The 24,212-nt window shown below is 39.8% G+C and overlaps 2 protein-coding genes across 3 annotated transcripts; one reads left to right on the top strand and one right to left on the bottom strand.

Annotated features, from left to right (window-relative positions):
- Positions 1-1,943: 1,943 nt before the first annotated feature.
- Positions 1,944-10,307, bottom strand: LOC124141704 (PRKR-interacting protein 1 homolog). Its single transcript, XM_046509767.2, has 6 exons — positions 10,196-10,307; positions 8,652-8,730; positions 8,066-8,166; positions 5,725-5,810; positions 3,649-3,701; positions 1,944-2,508 (listed from the first exon to the last, which is right to left on the bottom strand). Exons 1-6 carry the CDS (start codon positions 10,286-10,288, stop codon positions 2,396-2,398), a joined length of 525 nt encoding a protein of 174 aa, XP_046365723.2. The 5' UTR covers positions 10,289-10,307; the 3' UTR covers positions 1,944-2,395.
- Positions 10,308-13,335: 3,028 nt separating this feature from the next.
- On the top strand, positions 13,336-22,781 carry LOC124141703 (voltage-gated hydrogen channel 1-like). 2 transcript variants are annotated; one of them, XM_046509766.2, is made up of 3 exons: positions 13,336-13,473; positions 17,802-18,306; positions 20,987-22,781. In XM_046509766.2, exons 1-3 carry the CDS (start codon positions 13,468-13,470, stop codon positions 21,295-21,297), a joined length of 822 nt encoding a protein of 273 aa, XP_046365722.2. In that variant the 5' UTR covers positions 13,336-13,467; the 3' UTR covers positions 21,298-22,781. The 2 variants fall into 2 exon arrangements, with proteins under 2 accessions (XP_046365722.2, XP_046365721.2); XM_046509765.2 differs by lacking the exon at positions 13,336-13,473 and adding an exon at positions 13,583-13,691.
- Positions 22,782-24,212: the final 1,431 nt, after the last annotated feature.

The raw sequence follows: 24,212 nt of genomic DNA, 5'->3' as shown, positions 1-24,212 counted from the left end.
CTATGTGTGTGTGTGCGCGCGCGTGTGTGTGCATGTGTGGTTTGGCTGCTTGCAGTCGTCCGGATAAATGCTGGTTTTATAGTGGATATCCCACTATATTTCTTAGCCGACCATTCCTACGCTGTCAGGGGATCGAACCACCGACCTTCCGGTCACTGGGCAGTCGCTCTATCCGCTACACCACTGAGCCGGTCGTTGAACGTTGGAAGTCGCTTGGCAACAGTACACCAGTAACAACTTGAAACGATAACTAATATACGACAGAATTCGAAAAGTCGATAATTCCCAGGAAACCAAATTACCACGGCAACTATGTATCGTACATCTCACGCAAGAACACATTACAATAAAAAGTGTCGGGCATTGTAGTTTTTCAAATGGTAACGTCTTATCTTCGTCAAAATGTGTTGCGTTTTTGTTTTTTTTTAAATTAAAAAAATATAATTTGCAGCTAAAACGAAACAAAATGTGTAATGCGAGTCTCAACTTTAACTAGCCACAAACCAGGTTTCCCACGCGTAGTTTATCTGCTGGGGCATCCATACTGATGTCGACTCAACGCCTGTATATAGAACACTGAATTATCCTGTCTGAACATTGTAGCCTTCATAATCATGAATTGATTTCAAGAGGACGAAATTGAGTCTCGTGTTTGTCCGGAACTGCCATTCTTGCAAAGGACTATAACATCAATTTTCCCATTCATACAGCTATTTATCCTTCATTCATCGATTAGTATTGTGGTTTGAGAATATCTGTGTTGGGTGTTGGGTCTGGTGGTAAGAGAATAGTAACTGAGTGAACCCGTGAAGATCCGGGGTACAGTAGGTATTCAGCAACCCATGCTTGGCGTAAAAGGTGACTATGCTTGTCGTATAAAGAGGCGACTAACGGGATGGGTAGTCAGGCTCGTTGACTCGGTTGATGCAGGTCATCATATCCCAGTTGCATAGATCAATCAAGGGATTGTCTGGTCCAGGATCGATTATTTACAGAACGCCGTCATATAGCTGGAATATTGTTGACTGCGGCGTTAAACAAAAAAACATACAAACAAACAATGCCCACGTGTACCTGATCATGGCTGCCAGTAATGGACAGGTCCAGACCATGTACACAGTAGACAGTAGCAGGCCTCGCCCTACAGCGTCCCTGCACTGGCTATCAGCTGTGCATTTATCTACTTACTTTTAAGTTACTTAATCATGTAATAATCCAACCTGTGGACAGCTAATGAGTTATCTGGGGGGTAAAAGTGAGTTAGCAGGGTTTTACTACATGAAGGGGACATCTGAAATGGACATTGTGCTTGCCTTAGGCGAAATGAGCTGTTTAACCAAAGACTGCCGGTAGTTAAATACGAAGCTATATACACCCCTGTATTGTACAATAACAAAGCAACAACAAACACCCATCTTGTGACTCTTGGCAGTTTATTGAATAAGTTATGGTATTTACAATGACTACCTGAACAAAGTGATATATGCAGCAAGGCTACAAATGAATGTGAATCACTACAATACAAAATGTAAATGATTATTTAAAAAAACATGATGAGTTCATGAGAAGTGCTGTGACCAACTCCCAAAGTGATGCCAGACCTTGAAGTTTGCCACTTTGGTGAAGTCACTGTGCAGAGATAAGGTGATGAGAAATCAAGGATCATTGCCAAGGTGAATCTGGGATAGAAGCTGTTAACATGGATCATGGCACACCAAAGGGATGCAACTCTGCAGTGTGAATTGAGGCCTGACAGAACTGAGCCAGGCTGGACCCCTCACCTCAGAGTAAAAAGTATTGACTGATTGATTGTTTGTTGTTTAACACCGCACTCAGCAATTTTCCAGCTATATGACAGCGGTCTGTAAATAATAGTCTGAACCAGATAATCCAGTGATTGACATCATGAGCATCGATCCACAAAATTGAGATACAATGACATGCATCAACCAAGTCAGCAAACCTGACCACCGGATCCCATTAGTCGCCTCTTACGACAAGCATAGTTGCCATTTGCGGCAAGCATTGGTTGCTGAATACCTGTTCTACCCCGAATCTTCATGGGTCAGAGTAAAAGTAAGGTAACTGATAACTGTAACAGGATTCCACAGTGCAAGTGCATTATCCTGCTCCAAAACTTCTCAGGGATCTTTGCTCATGTTCTGTGATGCCTGTTGTTCTCACTCCGTCTCACAGATATGAAGGGAGAGACATTTGTTTCCATAAATTCTATCATCCTTACATAGATAGGGTCAACTTCACCTCAACAAAATGGTATATTTGTCAGAACATATAAACATATGATCAGAGGTGAAAATGACCCTCAAGGATGAGATTCTCCTGTGTCTTTATTGCATTTTCTTCTGTAGCTGGCCTCCACACAAGGTGTTCCCTGTCACCTCTTTACATCTTCATCATTGTCTCCTTTCTCCACCCGGACCTCGGCTTGTCCGTTCTTGTCTTCATCCTGCTCTTCATCACTCTCGTCCTCAGATTCTTCAGACTCGGCTGAAACAAGAACATTGGTCGATAAGGTTGTTTGATGACTCAGAAAGTGAAAGGGTTGATGGATGAGTGAGTGAAAGGGTTGTTGAGTGAGTGAGAGTGATTGGGTTGTTGGATGAGTGAGTGAGAGTGAAAGGGTTGTTGGATGAGTGAGTGAAATGGTTGTTGGATGAGTGAGTGAGTGAAAGGGTTGTTGGATGAGTGAGTGAAGGTTGATGGATGAGTGAGTGAGTGAGTGAAAGGGTTGATGGATGAGTGAGTGAGTGAAAGGGTTGTCGGATGAGAGAGTGAGTAAAAGGGTTGATAGAGTGTGTGATTGTGTGAGTGAGCAAGTTGGGTTTAACACCGCTTTTAACAGTATTCCAGATATATCGCGACGTGTCAGCTTGATGTGGGAGGAAAGCCGGAAGTGATGCAGGTCTCGGTGAAACCAAAGAGCACAGGTATGATGCTGACAAACCTGGAAACATAATCGGGGCGAACCGGGATTCGAACCCTCATCTTATACATTGTGTATTGGAATGAGTATTGGTTTACGCAGCCTTTAGCAATATTCCAGCAATATAACGGCAGGGGACACTAGAAATGGGCTTCACACATTGTACCCATGTGGGGAACCAATGCCTGGTCTTCGGTGTGATGAACGAAGGCTTTAACCACTGGGCTACGGCGCCATCCCTTGTGTTTTGGAAGAGTATGTATATGTGTGTCTACATCAATGGTTTTGGTGTGTGTGTGTGTGTGTGTGTGGGGGGGGGGGGGGGGAGACAATATCCATGAAACTAATACAGATCAATGACACCCTTCAAACAGAGGTCAATGACACCTTTCAAACAGAGGTCAATGACACCCTTCAAACAGAGGTCAATGACACCTTTCATACAGAGGTCAATGACACCTTTCAAACAGAGGTCAATGACACCTTTCAAACAGGTCATGACACCCTTCAAACAGAGGTCAATGAAAACCTTCAAACAGAGGTCAATGAAAACCTTCAAACAGAGGTCAATGACACCCTTCAAACAGAGATCTATGAGCTCAATTTTACTTGCATTTACATGAAAATGCAACACTTCAAACATCTGACTTGTTCTAACATCATGATCCAGGAAACTAAGCATGTATTTACATTTACTTAATTACCTTTCTTCTCCTCCTTCCTTGGTTTCTTGGTCTTCTGTTTTTTCTTTTTCATCCTGTAAGAAGCAGATAAGTATATCTCAGTATGAGTCAAGACATTAAGAAAACCATATTCACCACAATAAATACCTGGGAACTTTGAAAATTAACAAAGAAAGGGTGCTTATCAAAACCATACACAAGTTAAATTTGTTTTCAGAGAATATGTGATAGTTCAAATGCCAGTGTAATTAAAACGATTTTGATAATAGTTGCTTATACGCAATTATACACCTTTTCTACGGTGCCGTATTCTGTAAAAACAACTGCAATATCAACCAGAAAATATGGACTGTCATGTAATTTTTTTGTCTTCGTCGAGGTTACCTACAGGCTGATCTAGAACTTGATAAGTGGAGCTTATTGGATGCTGGATTAGATAAGGCCGTTTTAGACAACAGTCCATGTACTATGAATACAGTGAGGTTGTTACCTGGCGTTATCTCATCCAGTTGTCTAAACAGCTAATATGCCACAACTCATGCAAATATTCTCCTTGTCACTTCACAAGATGAGATTGACAAAATATACTAAATATTCCACATATACTGTACATTTGAAAGGGATACTGAAATATTACATAGTGTTACAAAATTATAAGACAATAAGTGATTGAATTGTGCATGTCCGCTTATCTGGAAATAAAGCTGAAAATGTGTGTGTCATCTCCTGACAGTTCTACATTGATGTCTTGCTAAAAATAGCATCCAACCCTTTCAAATTTTGTGCAAAATTCCTATTTCATAAGCAATTTTGAACTACATTAAGGATATTGAAAAGGGAAGTAACTCTGCCTTTTGTTTTTTTGGGCCCATAATTCTGCAGGTTTTACCATCTCAAAAGCTCTCAACACAGATACACCGGTTGTACAATAGGTAAGGACAATTCTTCCCCTTATCTTAAAAAACAAACAACTTTTCAGTTGTATTTTAAAGCAAGGCCATTTTGGGAGTTTTATTTTCCTACCAACTATTGACCTAAAGCTGAGGATGCAGATGAAACAAAATAATAACGCTGTCATCTTGTGTCAACTCAATATGGGAGGAGCTCAGGTCAATTCTGGAACTGAAAATTCATTATCAGTGAATCCTGGAATGACAAAGGGATGCAACTCTGCACAGACACTGGGTCACGCCTACTCCATTACCCGTGATAGTAAATACAGATATTAGTCCTGTCTGAGGAAACACAAAAACAGAGAACACCCATAACTTTGCTATTTTGATAACAACAGTTACTGAACTCTCAGAATGATCCTGAGACCTACATCTAATTTCACAGTAATACTGCTGTATTTGAATGCATTAATACAGCCGCTCTCCATGAACTGACTGAGAATCTCAACAGTCCAAGGAGTACCAGAACTCAACCTCCCCATTGTGTAGTGGAGAGCTGAGGTCACTGGTTTGATTCCACGCCGTGATATATCAAAAGATGTTGAATGAAGTTGTTACCCTGCCTGGTGCTTGGCATTGAGGGAGAAGACAAGGACTATGTCTGAGTGGGTATCCATGCTAACCTGCAGCATGGTATCTCAGGGGGCTAACACCATGAACTAGTCCAGACTAGTACAAGCAGCCACACACTCACGTACATGTATGTCGACATGTAAGTGCAACAATCTTGAAAGTGACGTTAAACACCATGTCACTTCACCTCATCTCTACCAATGTTCCCCGCCAAACAGTCCCAGCAGTGGTTTAGCAACCCTGCTAAGTCGGTTAGGGAGTTTGACACTGACTTCAACGGTACAGGGTTAGACTAAACCGCTAGCCCATGACGAGTACAAGTTCCTGTGGGCTAGTACAAATCTACCAATTACCCCATTGTTTTAACATTACAAGAGCATATTATCTTTAGCCAGGCTAGTAAAGCTTTAGGTTTAGTTCTATTAGTTACTATAGTGAAGTATTTGTTTGAATTTCGCGTCTCCTGCATGTCCTGAAGTATCTGCCCACTCTACTGGCAGTTCTCTGTCAATCAGCCACTTCCAGCTGCAGCAGCACCAGGGCTGATCTGCACATATGTATCCAGCCTTACCTTTTCGCCCTCTTCTTGGATGTCCTCTCATCGGCAGCCTTCCTGTTCTCCTCCACCCTCTTCTCGTACTCCACGTCCTGCTTGTCCTGAACACACCATGCCACACATTAACACCACGGAACACGAACCACACATGCTTTTTGGGATCTGTGCTCAGATAGTGTAAGTCTTTGAACACACAATGCCATTTAGAAAGGGGTCAAATGTAACATATTTTATTTGGCATAACATTTCTCAGTAAAGTACAAATTCTTGTACGTTTTTAGGTTGAGTCCCAGCAATCTAACCCACTCAGCCATAGTGGAGCCTGGCTGACTGAGCGGGTTAGATCGCTGACTTTGTATGCTGGCGATTAGGTGTCGCACTCTGAGAGTGTAGGTTCGAATCCCGGATGGGACTCAAACCCCCAAAGTACTAGAATTTGTACTTTACTGGGGAAGTGTTATCCCCAATATAACATTTGGAAACCGTCTTGTTCAATCATCAGAAATTGGTTCGTTCTATCAATAGGTTCTTAAACTATTGCTGCAAATAAGTCCAAAGCCCTTTCAGCCTATAAAACAGTATTAGATCTGTTAGAGTGATATGTATCTTTGACCTTGATGTTGCCAATGACAAGTTCATGAGCTGAATTTAGCCCCAACCTGTCAATAAAACTTACTTATCAGGAATGTGAGTGAGTGAAAAATTTTCGTCACATTGGCATATTTTAGCCATACTGTGACTAGAAAATGTTATACATTAAAAATAATATATAATTGTTTGTTTGTTTGTTTGATGCTTAACGCCTCACTCGACAAATACCAGCGTTAGAAATTGGCACTAGTCCTGTAGTCCCTGCCAAACTGCCCAGTTGTTAAGGTATCAAAAGGACAAGTAGAAATTTGCCCTTATTAAGGGTTTTGCTATATGTTATCATTATAAGGACTAGTGGACTAAAACTGTTAGTTTCTAGCGCTGCAAATACACTATGTTTAAAAAAGTGGTAGATATAAACATTTTTTTAATGACTCTGATACGACTAATCTGGAAGGGGATATGTTAATTGGTAGTTTCAACATTCGACCCATGAAAGGTCAACTGATCACTGAACTTGTCTGGACATTTATTTAGATCTCACTCCATACCGAGAGGTTACCGTCTAGAAGCTTCATAGTTTAGTAACCTGTCTTGGTGCATGTCCATCTTTATCATGTTGACCTGTGTCACTACATTATCTGACCATTATTTGAATTAGGTTTGCATCGACCCATAGTTCCAAAATACATCTCCATCATTTATACTGATGGTATCATGACATTCAAACTCCTACTCATTTTGCTAAATATTTTGTTGGAACCGATTTGCTCAGATTCCATCAACATTTGTGCAAGTTATCACCCTGAAACACCCACACCAGTTGTAACTATGGTAACCACTGACCATGTTGACCATTCCTGATAGTTCTTGTTTTCTCAGACATTTGCAAGTGAACACACATACAGTCAAGTCCCGTTAATCCGACATGAAGGGTTGCATATGATACTGTCGGATTAACGAGTTTGTCGGATAAACGAAATTAAGTAGTATCAACGTTCGTGATTGAAAATCGGACAACTACATGATAGAAAACGAGATTTTAATGAGCTTGAGGTAATCTAAGCTTGTGATTAATCCTGTTTTCTTTATATAAAGCATTAATTGTTTATTGTTAAGCAAGTTTATTTCTGCAGCCGTTGTAATATGTAGCTACCAGCCGGGTCGTCTCGCATCAAAACACAGGGCGGTGTACTCGAGGGCAGATGCCCATGGAGTATACTGATCACTGTGTTGAATTATCGAGACTGATTAATGAGTGATTTCGGTAATTCGTTGCAAATTAGGTGTGTCAGAGTCGGAGTACGAGGCTGTGAGATTAAGACTGTCTAAATCGCACTAATTTTATCGGTTCCCATTATTTGTGTCGGATAAAGCTGATTGTCGGATTAACGAGACTTGACTGTAGTTATCTCTCGATGTTCCAGACCAATAAACATACTGTAGTTTCAGGCATGAGTACACATATCTGTGAGTGAGTATTGTTTTACGCCACTTTTCGCATATCACAGCTGGAGACAACAGCAATGGGTTTCACACATTGTACCCATGTGGGGAATCGAACCCGGGTCTCTGGCATGACAAGAAACGCTTTAACCACTAGGCTACCCCATCGCCCCTTGCACATGTATCATGTTATTCATGGATTGGTGTTTCTGGGTGTAATTTATTTATTATGCCTTTCAAATTCTCTTTTGAAATAGGAGTTCTGTTCATTAAGATGTTTGACTTGACCTGTAGACAATGGGATGCAAGGAATATATACCTTCTTAGCCTTTTCTGTGATAAACTTCTGTCTGGCGTACTCCCTTCTCCTCACACCACGGTAGACATGGAAGTCACCGCTACCTGCTCCTGCACTGGAACCTGGGTACAACAAACATGTCCGGTACCAGTCTGACAACAAGTAACCTTGTATATGTGGTTGTTATATAAAGCCGCGCTCAACAATATTCCATATATATGACAGTGTCAGGTAAATCATTAAGTCTGGACCAGACAATCCAGTAACTGACATTATGAGCAGTGATTACACCACTGGGATACCAAGATATCCAATCAACCAGTCACCAAGCCTGACCACCCGATCTATTTGGTCGACGCTGACAACCAGCATAGGATATTGCAGACCTATTCTATCCCGGAATATACAGACAACAGCAGTTGACAGGATGAGTCAGGTTCCATGTTGATGTAGAGGGAAAGAACTCTTGATTATCAATGCTAGACACTTGCCATGTTTGAAACAAAGTTCTCATACAATACAGAACTCTTTCACGTCTACGTGCTCTGTTAACACAGTAATCACCAAGGGGTAATCTACATGATATAAGTGTTGATTCCATGCTTACCCCAAACATTTCTGATGAATTCTTGTGGACCGCGAGGATTCCAGTCCTTAGATTTATCAGGAATGATGACTTCTTTCGTCTAAAAATTAAAGGGTAATGATTAACTGCTTTGATATACATAACAGGGTTAAGAGACAAACAAAATGGGTTCTCAATACCTATAAAGGGCCAGTTCGTCATCCTTTCTGTCGCATTGTTTGTAAACAACAGCCAATAACCCCTGATGTTACTTGACCCTGCTTGCCTTATTCTGTGTGAGAAGTTTCTGTTTCAGTGACTACAGCATGGGTGTAGGATTATCATGTGGTCAGACTTTTCTCTTGCTTGTAAACAAACACACTTATTCAGATATAGGAACAGACTGGCCTAATGCAAGTCTTTTGATGCACTGTACATATTGTTTTGCAGAATAATATCGATACACTACTACAACTGTGACAGTGAGGTGCATGATGATATAGCTTTACACATGAAAGTGACCGTGACCATGCTCTCTGTAGGGTTTTTGATGACAGCAAGTGGAGGATAGAGACGAAAATGGAAATAGTTTTTGACATTTTAGGATATTTTCTTAATGAAAGTTAAACACATCATGACATATATTTATCTGAAGGTATAGACTCATCCAAAGTGAAACATATGAAAAACACATGAATGGACTGTGTAAGATGTGTGACAGGTACCAGGCTGGCCGCAAGGAACCCTTGGTAGGAGAGTGATTAGCTTCATACAATCAAGGCATATGTATATTCTAATGATAGTAATCTAGGCTTGTAATCTAATCAAGCTGGCAAGTAGTACTTTGTCACTCATCCATAAGAAAAACACACAAGCTTTCTCTTCAATTTCACTTATAAAAAACACACGATTGAAGCAAGTTTACTCTGTGCAGCACTTGCCTTGTTGGCTTCACTGTGTGGAGCTCTATTATTTTTTTGGTTTCAGAATGAACTGAAGGTGTGACGTCAAATTCGGAAATTTTTTCATGCATATGATTAAAAACACACAGAACTGTCAACGTACTGTCCTTTTAAATAGTGGAATGAAAAATGTTAAGAGTAGGACTGTCTATATCATGTCTACTGGCAACAGTGAGTTACCCCAAGCAATTCTCAGTGCTCTCTTGTCTAATGCCACAGTCAGCAATTATTCCATCAATATCGCTCAGGGCAATAACTGACACGGCTTATCATGCTAATGAACACACTGAAAACACCTCATGATTTTAAAAGACTTGTGATATTGTGTTAATCATGTTGATAGAATTTGAATTTTGAATGATTGATTTGCTAAAACAAGTGTTCAGAGCTAACTAATCCTCAGTTTATATCAATGAGGAACTTGTGAATTTGTGTTAACTGATAGAGTTATTTTTGTTTGTTTTTAAAGGTTACGAAACAGCACTTTGACAACGTTTTCGCAATGGTTTGCGCGAAATCTGAATCATAGAAGTCCGGCCATGTTTTTTTTTAGTGCTTGATTCAAGAAGTGTTTTCAAAGTAGATATTTTGTTCAAAATCAACACATATTCATTGTCTACTCACTGGATTTTTCATTAGTTTATCTAGTCTCATTCTTTGAAGTTCGGACGGCGTTTTTGCGATGACAACAGCCTTATCCTCATTTTTGGACGCCATCTTGCAACTAAGCCCTCTTGTGGCCAGGAGGGGACAACTCATTGTCATATTGAGACCACTAAAGAATTTTGGATCAGTATTGGTTCGCATTGCTCTCTGTAGTCTAGACTCTGTAGTAATAATAAGTCCATGCAATCTTTTACTTTCTTTGAATTTGTCTTTTTAAACAAATAAATTTATTCATTCTGTGGAAGCCTTTTATCGAGTGCGGATTTCGAACAATATTATATAGAATGTGCGATTTGAGAAAACGGGTAATACACAAATGCAGATTGTTCACGATGCATGTCTATCAACAGCAGCAGTACGGTTTATCGGGCGCATTCTTGCTTTTCGTTTACTAACGCACCCTTAGCCTAAGATAGTAATGCGGTTAATTAAAGCGTTTTACTTCAATTGTCCCATTGTTAACATGTGTAAACACTGGGGAAGTAACAACTTGTAAATGTCTGCTTCAGAGCCCCGTTCCACTGATGTTAACGTAAGGATCAGTTTCTACTGGGTACACCCATAGATCCAGATAAGCTGCGTATCTGCGTAGAATACGCATCAGAAATGCAGAAATACGCAGTAAAATAATATCCAAGTGTATCAAATACGCAACGAACATTACAGATACGCTACAAAAATAAAACTTGTGCGTATCATCAAAATATTGTGAAGTAACCCTGCGTATTCGATTGGCAATCAGCAACTTATTTTGAAATTATAAACGGGCATTCGGTCAACCTTGCCAAACTCCACGATGACAGTTACATCATGATCATTTGCCATCACACTTTCTTGTGGAAGTATCGTGGTATTTTTAAGTCCTATAAAGCTCTCGAACCCACACAACACCAGTTTGCAGGGACTAGATGAATAGTGTTTTTAAATATTTAACTTTAATACCCACATGTGTTAAAACTAGTGGCTAACAGAAATTTGAATACCCAGATAGAATAACTGATACCCAGTGATTTTAAAATGCATGGGTAAAATACCCACAACACCTAAAGCTTATCTGGAGCTCTGTACACCATTGCGACAACCCGATCCTCAACATTGAGTGAGTGAGTGAGTGAGTGAGTGAGTGAGTGTTTGCCACTTTGGCGAAGAGCACGGTCATGTTGCTGCAAAACCTAGAAACATAATCGAGGCGATCTAGGATTCGAACCCACACTCATACGTTTCTTGCGTGCCCAAGGGATGCAACTCTGCCCAGCCAATTGAAGCACCTTTGAGTATGTTGTCCCCGTTTCCCTGGTCTCCGTCAGGTGAACTAACGTCACATCAGTCACATCCGTCAAGGTCAAGGTCAATGTGCAACCAAGAGCCCAATCACGGAGGAAAACCTAGTTCATGGTCACCTATTGAAACCAGTCAGTCCAGGACGGGACAATATATGCTACTGGACGAATGGGTGGGCATGACAACATGTCACATCATGGCGGTAAATATGAATCGGTGTTCAGACAGGTGTTGGGAAACAGACACAAACGTAAAGATGATCTACACAAGCATACAGATGGTCTAAAGTACATTACCTCCGACACTACGATATGGCTTCATAGACCATGTGAGAGGATTTCGCCTAGTGTAAGTATAAACCGGCAATATAACCCGCCGGGCAATAGAAAGTATATACACCCATGTTTGATGGTGCCTAAAAATAAACCATCAAGAAATGGTTATTCGGTGGTGATGCATTTGAAAGTGGTATCAGAGCTCCAGATAAGCTTTTGGTGTTGATGGAATGCCCGTTTATAATTTCAAAATAAGTTGCTGATTTGCTAATCGAATACGCAGGGTTACTTCACAATATTTTGATGATACGCACAAGTTTTATTTTTGTAGCGTATCTGTAATGTTCGTTGCGTATTTGATACGCTTGGATTATATTTTACTGCATATTTCTGCATCTGATGCGTATTTCACGCAGATACGCAGCTTATCTGGAGCTCTGCGGGTATCAAAGTTGTGTTTTGTACCAAAGTTTGCAGTGTTTCAGCGACTGTTTCCAGCCTAGTAACGTCTTGATAACGTTTGTAATTGTTTGGCCAAATTCAATGTTCAAATGTACATTTTCTTTTGCCCAGAAATGTAGATACTTGCAATCGTGTACTACTAGTTAAGCGATGATACAGCGTTTAGGAAAGTGGAAATGAGCGATGTTTTGAAGAGGGGTGGGGTGCACTTCAACTGACAGTTAGAATGATCAGTATGTCTTCAACAAAAATACCAATTAATTGACTAATTTATGGACAACAAATTGTTTACCGAATTAATTAATGTGCTAGTATTTTTGTACTTTTTCAGGAGCTTTCGTGGCGAAGATTAGTGATGTCATTTGATTGTGACGTCATGGTAATGATGACGACACAATGGTCTTCAAAGCATTGAGCAATACGTCATAGGAGATATCGCTTAGCTTAATTTCGCCTGAGCGATATCTCCCATTGAAGCCAGTTTTTGATGATCAATAGAGAAATCTCAAATAAAAGTTTAAAGTGCCGGGTATTGCCGAGGAGGTTTAAACTTTTATCGACGAGTATTGAAATATTTGATATCAAAAGACCCACGGGTGAGATTCTATATACCACCCAACATCATTCTTTCAACAGTTTCAATTTGTAAACAGTAATTAGCAGTGTCGTGTAAAAAGTACCACTAATCAGCTTCAGTAGCCGAGCCATTAGTGATGTCATTTGATTGCGACGTCATGGTATAGATGACGTCACAAAGGTCTGCAAAGGATTGTGATGCAGGGATATATTCAAGGAGATAAAAATCCTTGATCTCAAAAAGCGATATCTTCTCTGAATACCAGTTTTGGATGATAACTTGAACTACGCTATTCTGCGATTCATATCTCGCGCCATACTTTGTTTAACTTATCTCCCTTTTCTAATCGGGAAACCCAACAAATTCATTATTTCATCAATATCAGGCTGAAAACGTGTAAAATCGCTTGGCAACAGCCTGCAAGAGTTTTATTTACGAAAAATAACAAATATTTGCAAAATCTCACAAAAATGTGCGAGGTCAAGCACACAAAAAAGGTAAACAATAACACTGAGTGTCGCATGTGCTGCACGCTCCGCGCACAAAACACTTCTTTACTACCCCCACAGTGAGGTCTCCCCGCGTGCTGAGCACGTGCTGTGGTCAACTGACACCTTACTGTCCCACCAAACAACATGAAGGTACGCAGTTGTTTACTTATGTCTGTTTATACCCTAATCAATCAACACATCCCTTCTGAAAACGCCATGCCGTCTCGAGTTCGCTGTCAATCTTTGCCATGCGTACTGAGCGAAAGTGGGTGTCTCCCGTCATGGTTTGGTGGTTGCTGATGGTCGTATTTCTCGACCAGCTTGTGGTTTAAAATTTTGCGATGGATGAAAAAGAACAAAGTGGCAAGGTATTTGACACGTTCTTCTGATTTCGATCGATCGCCGGTGGCTGAAATTTGCAAACAAAGAATGAATTTGGTGATTGTAGCGTTTGGGTAGGATATTTTGCCTCACTCGCTCATGCGTGAACATTTGAAAGAGTTGTTTGGGAACAAAGCTTGTGACCTCTTGGTCTTATGATTAAGTAGAACCTGTTATAAGATGTTTTTCTTTTGATACAAAATCACTTGTGTCAGTTATCACCTATTTGAATACTGTCATTGCGGATCAGTCAATTTTAAAACTAAGAAAAGAAAGCGTTAGATCTACTACAAATTTAGATCACTTATATTGATTAAAATGTATTTATAGTTTTTTTTGCTTGTATCAATATGACAAATATAATTAATTATAATGCATTGCCTCTATGTGAAAGGTTTATACAATGAATGTAATAATTGTTTATATTTCTTTTATTATATAGCCAATGAGAAAACTATAGCTTGAGAAATCAGTCAACAATGTAATTTAAGAAAAGAAAGTCTGTTAAACACAGCTTAGTCATCAATCATTCCTTAAACCTGACAAATGTATGAGTCACAATGTAGGTTTAAGAAAATACATATTGTTGAAACATTTTCTTTTCAAATTTGTTTACTTTGATAATACTTGACTCTAATGTTGGTCTTGCAGGTTTAGATTTGTTTTGTAAATATATCTTTTACAGAATTTTCTTGATAACTAATTACATACAGATTCAGATGAAACATTAATAGTGATTCCCACAGTACCTCATACACTTCTATAAGAGTTGAGTGACATGGGGATCGGATGACCACTCCCTGACCTGCCTGATTGTGTCACTGTACCCAACACCAATAGACTACAAAGGATGTTGAATATATGGTATAACTGCTGACTTTTCTGTCCGCGATGCGATGATTTATAGCTTGTCATGGAATATTGCTGATCGTTACTTTCCCTAGGGGTGAATTATTGGTTAAGTCACATTGTTGATAGCAACACAAGTATATCATGCCAGACTGTTTGTTTGTTTGTTGTTTAACGCCGCACTCAGCAATATTCCAGCTATGAATCAGCCGAATCAGTAATTATACTTCTCAACATAGTATTGATTGGATTAATGCCGGTTCAAGAATATACTTGTTTCTCAGAACTTTTTCAACTGTCCTGGTAGGGAGTTAGGAATTTGTAAAGTTATTTCTGCAGTAGCTTCCATGAACGTAAACTTCATTTATGCTACCATGTGATCTCTCTTGGCCACACCCCTTCAGTTTGAAGTATGAGTGAGTAAGTAAGTATGGTTTTACGCCGCTTTTAGCAATATTCCAGCAATATCACGGCGGGGGACACCTGAAATGGGCTTCACACATTGTACCCATGTCGGGAATCGAACCCGGATCTTTGGCGTGACGAGCGAACGCTTTAACCACTAGACTACCCGACCGCCCCGTTTGAAGTATGAAGAAACAGGGCCAAGGCTATAGTGACAATAGCTGTTCCCTGTGAATCCAACACCCTATGTATTTTATTGCTGAAATATTGCTGAGTTTGGAGTTAAACAACAAAAAAGCAAAAAATAAAAATAGCAATCTATGAAAGGCATTGCATGTTCCAAAAGTTTAAATCGGCCGACGGTCTGTAAAAAATCGAATTTGGACCAGACAATCAAGTGACTGACATCATGAGCATCGATGTACTCAATTTGCATATGATGACATGCATCAACCACGTCAGCGAGCCTGATCACCCTATCCCGTTAGTCGCTTCTTGAGACCAGCCTGGGTTGCTGAAGACCAATTCTAACCCGGATCTTCATGGGTAGCGGCAAGAACAATTTTGGGGGCAGACATATTATGATAATCAAGTGTTTCTTTCAACAAGCTCCTAGTGTCCATCATCTTCCCGAGGCAAGGGAGTTAACTGACTGTAAATGTGCAGTTTCCACTCTTGCTAGACTACCACATGAAAAGATGTCTTTAGAAGAATTATTTATTTTTTTCTTCAAAAGAACCTTTCCACTTCTGCTGTTATTATATGTGGAATCAAGCAAACTAGACTTGATTAGTTTGATCGAGACTTGCCTAGGCGTTTAATAAAAATAAACACCTAGAAAATATAAATTCCACAGTCATGGCACAGGACTACACCCTTGCAAGACAAACATTTAATCAATGAAAACATGTCTTTAAAATAATTATAATTTTTTTCTTTAAAAAGACTTTTTCTCTTCTGATATAAGCAAACTAATCTTGATTAGTTTGATCTAGACTTGCCTAAGATTTTAGATAAAAAAAAATACCTTACAAATATAAATTCCACAGTAATGATGCAGGACTACACCCTTGCCGAACAAGGCTGGAATTACGGAGTCACATTTTGATTGACTGAAGGATTTGCAAAACATGTGTTCCGCCAACTGGACGTTGACAGATATGTTTTACATATATGTCGGTTAACTCCCTTGCCACAGGAAGACTGGTGTCCATGTGTTTCATTTGCACTCAGTGATGTTGTTGACATTGCTGATTATACAAGTTATCATTTGGTTTTGTTTTGCAACATTGTACAGTGAGTAAATTGTTCTCAGTCAGTAGGTTCAGTTGAAGGATATATACCTTGTATCATGTTCCATGGGCTGGTGTATAAACCATGTTATCTGACACAAGCTAACCAGCAGAGAGATACAAGTTACAAGGACACAATGTAACCGTCGGCATGATTTACTGTTTCTTTCCATTAAAGTGCAGGATAAAAATGCAAAGGAAAATGTTTTTTCATGTTTTGGGATAATTTCTCAACAAAAATTATGTTTATTTAAATGTGTAGACTCGTCCAAAATGAAACCGATGGAAAATACCCAAATGGACTGAGTAGGATCTTCTCCAAGGCAAGGGAGTAACTGAGTTAAATGTTTTGCAAATTTGGCAATTTACCGAAATCTGCACGGCATTTTACAAACAAGATGTCGAGTACGTTATGCGATTTTGATTGGACTGTGCACAGACTTGTTAGTCCAGCAAAACAAATATAACTCCATAATTTCAGCCTACTTCGGCAAGGATGGATACTGGACTTTTGTAGTCGGTTAACTCCCTTGCCTTGGGAAGATGGAGTAAGATTTGACAATGTGACAAGAGGAACTTGGCTAGCCACAAAGAACTCTGGGTAGGAGAGTGACTAACTTCATACGTCTGTGGCATATTTTTATTGTAATTGAGGCTCTGATAACCACTGGCTTCTAATGTAATGAAGCTGGCAGTTAGCATGATCAGTATTTTGTAATTCATCCATAAGAAAAACACACACGCTTACTCTGCACAGCCCTTGCATCGTTGGCTTCACTGTGCAGAGCTCTATTGTTTTGGTTTGAGAATTGAATCAGTCATGTGATGTCAAAGTAACAAAATGATTTCATGCATAATTTAAAAACACACTGAACCGTCGACATACTGTCCCTTCAGTCCAAGCTGCTTCTCTTCGTCTTGAGATAGATGAATACATTACAGACGCGGGATAAATTCAGTTTGGGTCACAGTCTTTATACATGTTATAAGCATGATAAGGCTTTCTTTTGAACATTGTCCAAAGCTTGGAAGGTTATTAAAGGAAAACGGCAAATTTTCAGCCATTGAAACAAAAAATTATTATCATACCAAATTTCAAAGTTTTCAAAAGGACAAGAATTTGATGTTTTTGGTAGGCTAAAGCGGGGGTCCATATAATCTTTTAATTCAAAATAAAAGCTTTGTAATTATACTGATTTTTTTCAGTCTAATTGCTTTAATTGTGTTATGTCAGTATTTGTCTTTGAATGAGTCAGCTTACAGACTGACCATTTGGTTTTCTGGGTCAGGCCTGGGATTTTTAATCAAGGTTAGAAATTCTTTTCCGTTACAGCTACGAAACCGGATTTGTTTTATAAAAATCTATGAGCCTGAATTTCCTTTCAAAGAAAAACACCTTGTAACAATGTAATTTTTGTGGAAGGCAAATTTTTGTTGTTGTCAAGTCTGAAAACTAATTATATTTTTCATGAATTATCAGGGACAATTAATTGTTTTCAATAATACATCAAGGTCTTATGTCATGGGGTAAGTCAACGGTTTGTGTTTTAGGTTCAAATGGATGGCTTCCATAAACTACAGGATGACCTTGAGAAGGTTATCGAGAAGGACGACAGCGGAAGCTCCGTTACAGATTCAGATGAGGTTTCTCGGTCTGAGCCTCGCACAACTCGAGAAAAAATCCACCATTTGCTGCACACCAACAAGTTCCAGATCGGCGTGATCTGTCTCGTCATTCTGGACTGCTTCCTCGTAATCATTGAACTTTTGTTGGATCTCCGTGTCTTCGAACTTCCAGATCATGAAAATCACGTCGCGCCCAAGATCCTGCATTACATGAGTCTGGCCATCTTGAGTGTTTTCATGGTGGAGATCGGAGTGCGGTTATATGCCATGCGGCTGGATTTCTTTAAACACAAGCTGGAGCTGTTTGATGCTGTGGTGGTCATTGTGTCATTTATCCTGGACATCATCTACCGCAATGCCGAAGGGGCAGCTAATGGCATCGGACTTCTTATAGTGCTGAGACTGTGGCGAGTGACACGTGTACTGAATGGTAAGTTGCCACTCACAACCTTTCATGGAGATGTACCCAAAAATATGATCAATGTCTCGGATACTTTTGGGGAATTTCATGTACATTAGAAACATTGAATGGTAAATATCAGAACAGAATTATGAAAATCGTTTAACAATTTAGTGTCGTTTAATATCGTGAATAGATGAATTGGTAAGTGGTCCCAGCCACTGTTGGGGACACAAGTGGCCCCGTCTTCTGAGGTGCTGCAATTCACTGTGCAGAGTTGTGTCCCTTGAGTGTGCCGGAACCCTGCGGTCTTGGGTTTGAATCCCAGATGCACCCTGAGTATGTTTCCAGGTTTGTCAGCACCATATATACCTGTGCTCATGGGCTTCACCAAAGTGGCAAATGTTTTAAGACCTGCTTCACTGCGGACTTTCCTCCCACATTAAGCTGACATGCTGTGATATAACTGGAATACTGTCCAAGTGGCGTTTAACTAATGATGGAGAGATAGAAAGGAAGTATAAGTCATGAATAAAACCGTCCTTGTATAAATGTTTAATGGCTAGGGTTATCGATGTTCCTATCCAATAAACTTGGGATCAATATACAAATGAGGTCGCCTATCAGAAGCTACTTCAAGTTCCGTACATCAACATCAATGACTTCTTTCTCAATTAACTGTTGACTTACATTGTCAATATACTAAAATGTAGCCCTCTCCATGAGTCTGTGAGGGGGCACGGGTGGCCCAGTCGTCTTAGGTGCCGCTATTCGATGTGCAGATTTTCATCCCTGGGAACACCAGAAACTTATGATTGTGGGTTCGAATCCCGGTTCGCCCTGATTATGTTTCTAGGCTTGTAGGCACCATACCCGTGCACATGGGTTTCACCGAAGTGGTAAACGTCTGAGACCTGCATCACTTCGGGCTTTCCTCCCACATTAAGCTGACATGCCACAATATAACTGGAATACTGTTATAAGCGGCGTTAAACCCAACTCACCCACCATGTGTCTGTGATTCATTTGTAACAAATTGGGCAGTTCACTCAAACATACTCAGCTACTTCATTCTGTGAAACTAAGTCTTGAGCATCACCAAATGCTAACATAATACAGGCAGCACAGGTGGCCCAGTCGTCTAAGGCGCCACAATTTGCTGTGCAGAGTTTCTCCCCTTGGGCACGCTAGAATCCTCTGATCGTGGGTTCAAATGACGGTTCTTCCCCAATTATGTCTCTAGGTTTGTCAGCACCATACCTGTGCTCGTGGGTTTCACCGAAGTGGTAAACATTTTAGACCTGCATCTTTTGGGGCTTTCCTCCCACATTAAGCTGGCACACTGTGATATAACTGGAATACTGTTAAAAGCAAAGTTGAACCAAACTCACTCACTCCCTCACTCACATAATTCAATTTTAATTTTCCTAATGTATGATATGTACGATATCCTGGGTACAATAAAGGTTGTCATAAAGAGTGAGTGAGTGAGTTTGGTTTTATGCCACTTTTAGCAATATTCCAGAAATATGGCAGGGAACACCATGTTCTGCCCATTTACGATATGGAAACACGGCTAATAATTAGGGGTGACTATTGAGGCATTTTTGACTACTAGTATTGCGATACTATTGCGATAGTTAAAACAACTATTGCGATACTATTGAGATAGTGGCCCTACTATTGCGATACTATTGCGATAGTTTTCACTTGCAATTATAGCAGGCTTTAGCAGCATATATTTCAGCATTTTGACTGACACCATCAAACTAATTATAACTTTCTGATACTATGTGTAAAGAAAACAAGAAATGAAAAGAAAACAAGTTCAAATTGACCTCTCAAAAACATTTTAATACAAAATTTCACTTCATGTAACTTGTAAAGCCTTAGGTTACTGCAGTGTTTTAGCACCAATGTGAATGAATGTGATAGAATGACTAGTATTTGATCCCCCTTTTTCACGTGGACGAATATCTGGGTGCCGTCTTGTCAAGTGGTCGGTCAGATTAGTAGTATTTCCTGAATACTTTAGAATTATCCGACAGATTCTACAACTTACTTTTTGCTTGTCTGTCTCGTTTTGCGTTTTGACAAAGCCAAAATGGTCCAATACCCACGATTTGCCTGCCTTATTGGCGACAATTTCGAACTGACATGTGGCGTCCGCCAACTTGTCAATGTTGCCTAGCGACGAGTAGCTAAGGGAGGTAACTCTAAATCAAGCAGACAAAGTAGTGCAATCCAAACGAAAGCACGACAGAGGTTAGATGATCATAGGAGTTGTTTCTATGTTTTTTAAGAAAGTAAATGTACCAAACAAATTAACTATCGAAACTATCGATAGTTAGACAAACTACCGCCAATAGTATCGATTGTTTCAAATGCAATCGATAGTGTACTATCGTGAGACAAGCAATCGCAATCAATCGATAGTTCGATGTATCGTTACACCACTACTAATAATCTCTATGTATCACTATGTATCTCTTTGTATCGATGCATGACCTGACTGAATTGATGCACGACTGGGCACTATATGCATGACCAGACTCTATCAGTACACAGCCTGAATTTCTGGCAGTGAGTATCGCGAGTCAGAAAAAGACTTGGCGTGAAAAAAACCTTTGTCACATATTCTCATGATTATTGAAACAAGAAAGCTGGTTTAAATCTGAATTGTATTTTTCAAAAATATTTTATTTTCCAGGAATAGTCATGTCTGTGAAGAGACAATCGGAGAAACGCCTTGAGAGAGAGCGACGTCTTCGCACTGCCTGTGAACAAGAACTGGCAAAATATCGGCAATATTGCTCGTCTCAAGAACGTGAGATTGAACTTCTGCAAGGCATTTTGAGGAAGCATGGGATAGAGTATATTGAAAAATCGCAGAAACCTCCCACTGTCAGCACCATCGATGTAGTTGCGGAGGTCAATCAGTCGTCCGACAAAACCAGCGACGATGCCAAAGGTGATAGGCATGATAAGGACGGGGACAAAACCAATGATATTGGAACATAATGATGTTTAGTCATTTTGGACTTTTGTACATACTGTACATAGCAGTCAGCATGTTTGGCACCAAGGTGACCATCTTTTGTGGTTGCCATGGATACGGATGAATTTTTATGATGGTATTGATATATATAGTCAGTCTTTATTTTGCTATTATCTCCACATTTACACAACTAATTGTCTGTTGGTGTCTTTTTTTGCATGTCAAGTTCTAGTTTATCGTAAATCCTTGAATAGTGGTCTGCTTGGAGGAAACAGGTTTTGCTGATATAGTCAACAGTTGGTGCCATGTCAAACAGTGTTATGGTAAAGATGATGAACTGACCCAGACCAGGTAGTTCGGCCAGTCATTGATCCTATGTTGTGATTTCTTCGTCATTCAGATGGACTTCACTGTTTCGAGTTTCCTGATTATTATTTTCTGTATTTTCTGGAACAAATTATTGTTTTAAAAAAATGTTAGAATGTCCCTGACATTTGATTTGAGTGTCATTCCCATCTGAGGCAGTTTGAGGAGGTGGATCATTAGTACTTCAGATATGTTTGTCTTTTGGAATTATCAGTACCCAATCTATAAACGGGATCAAATATGAATTAGTTACTAAAACATGCAGTCAAATGAGGAAAAGAGTTGCCTCCCGGTACCATCACTTTCACCAGTGTGGGCACGGGCATTACAAGAATCTTGAAATTTGCCCTCTAACCCCAAATGTAGTAACGTTTATACTTTTGTTTATGTCTTTGGTAATGCCAGCATAGTGAACTTTGAAAAGGTTTACGATTGACCATATTTCCCATATGAATTTACCTTTTTGTTTGTTTAATCAGATTGGTTCAAGATTGCAGACTAATGGAAAATCCCTCAACTTCTCCCTTACATTCTTACTATAGCAATTACATGATAGTTGAAATAAAACAGAAATTCAAAGTGACAAACAAAGAAGAAAATTCAGCTGGGGTAAGCGTATTTGGCGTCATGGCAGTCGTCACTTCAGTCAGTTGGCTGTGAGTTCAACTCCAAGCATGGTGGCCACATATCACAGTGGGGAGCTTTGACTGGTGGCAGTGATAGTATAGAGAGATCCACAGATTGGCTATTGCTGTGAGGAGCTTGACCTTACCACCCTTCTTCTTTTCAAATATATCAGTTAATTCTGAAAAGTACTCCTCACAAGCAGTTAAAGAACACCCGATTCTTCCCTAGTACCATAGTTGATGTGTCACGGCAGATTAGCTATAGTAATATGAAAGACCCGGGTGTTCTTTAACTTCTTTTGAGTAGTATATTTCGAAAGAGCATGGTATATTTCAGTAGTTCTGAATCACACATGCTGATATATTAGGAACAAGTAGGAGATTCAACCGAAGGCCAGCCGGACGCGCAGATGTTTGTATACATTACAATATAACTTTATCAGCCTTGAAACATGCCATTGTCTACTTCAGCCATCTTCCCGAGGCAAGTGAGTTAACTGACTATAAAAGTCCAGTTTCCACCCTTGCCGAACTAGGCTGGTATAACGAGTCTATGCATAGTCCAATCAAAATCGCGCACCGAAATCAAAATCCGGTTCGTAAAGTGTCATGTAGATTTCGGTCGACTGCAGGATTTGCAAAGCATGTACACCGCTAGCTCGTTGTCAACAGATATTTTCAAAATCTTTTCATGTTTTTAATCAAGGTGCTCACGTGATTTGACGCGATGTAAGACTTGTTTTATCACAATATAGATCTTGATCATCGATCAGATCGTCTTGACAGGGTGCCACCGTTTTGTTTGAAACAAATGCAAGTGATGCGAGAGGTGGAATCTGATTGGTCCACAGGAGAGGCATAGAAGGGACATAGCTCGTAATAGCCACTGGTGGCGCTACGATTGCGCCCAGGAATTCCAGCCTAGTTCGGCAAGGGTGGAAACTGGACTTTTAAAGTTAGTTAACTCCCTTGCCTCGGGAAGATGACTTCAGCAATTGCTTATCATTTCTTAATGGTTGCCATTATTGGACTGTCTCTCGTTTTGGACTTTGGTGTAATGTAACTATGAGTTGGCCCATCCTGGTCCAAGGCCACTGTAATGTGAAGCTTTTGTTAAGCTGAAGCAATCAGAGGTGGTTATTGTGATTTGAAACCTCTGATACACCAAGCAGAATTGAGTATTTTCCAAATTCATTGTAGAATGTAAGTTTACTAGATTTGTGGAGAACACCACCTGTCCTTCCTGATTTTCACTAGTCTGATTAGCAGACTAGTATTGGAATAGTGGACAAGTGGTCTGGAATAGTGGACAAGTTGTCTGGAATAGTGGACAAGTGGTCTGGAATAGTGGACATGTCATCCTGGATTAGTGGTCTTGGATTAGTGTTCTTGGATTAGTGGACTAGTGACCATATCTAACTCAGACATTAACATCATTTTGGGAGAACACTGTTCAAGGATTTACTACCTAATTTCAGTATCAGAACAAATACTCAAGTTAATACCTCACAACACGAAATACCTTACTGTCCGTTAATTTAATATAATGTACACCATATATGTATCTGTTGTGTATTTTCATATTATTTTTGATGATAATTAATATAACGAGATACATTTCTTATATATCTGTGACAAATGGCATTGTAACATGTTAATCAGAATTTGCATGATTGTTAAATAGATGCTGTTTGATAGACGACATATAGGAAATAGTTTTTTGTTTTGGTGTGTTGTTGCTTTAGCTGTGTTTTGTGTCATTGTTACAACTTATTTCCTGTATTTCTGTGCACTGGCATGAGATAACAGTATTGCCAAAGGATGTTGTACGATACATCACTGACAGTACAAGAGACATGTGCTCAGCCTCGTTAGGCCTCTTGTTTTAATTACTTACTTTACGGGTTTATCACCAGCAGAGTGACCAGTGATTAGTGCTTCTGGAA

The sequence above is a fragment of the Haliotis rufescens genome, unplaced genomic scaffold, assembly GCF_023055435.1.
Source record: "Haliotis rufescens isolate VD_foot unplaced genomic scaffold, xgHalRufe1.0.p SCAF_56, whole genome shotgun sequence".
Lineage (NCBI taxonomy): Eukaryota > Metazoa > Mollusca > Gastropoda > Lepetellida > Haliotidae > Haliotis > Haliotis rufescens.
This window is presented reverse-complemented; position numbering and strand designations above follow the sequence as displayed.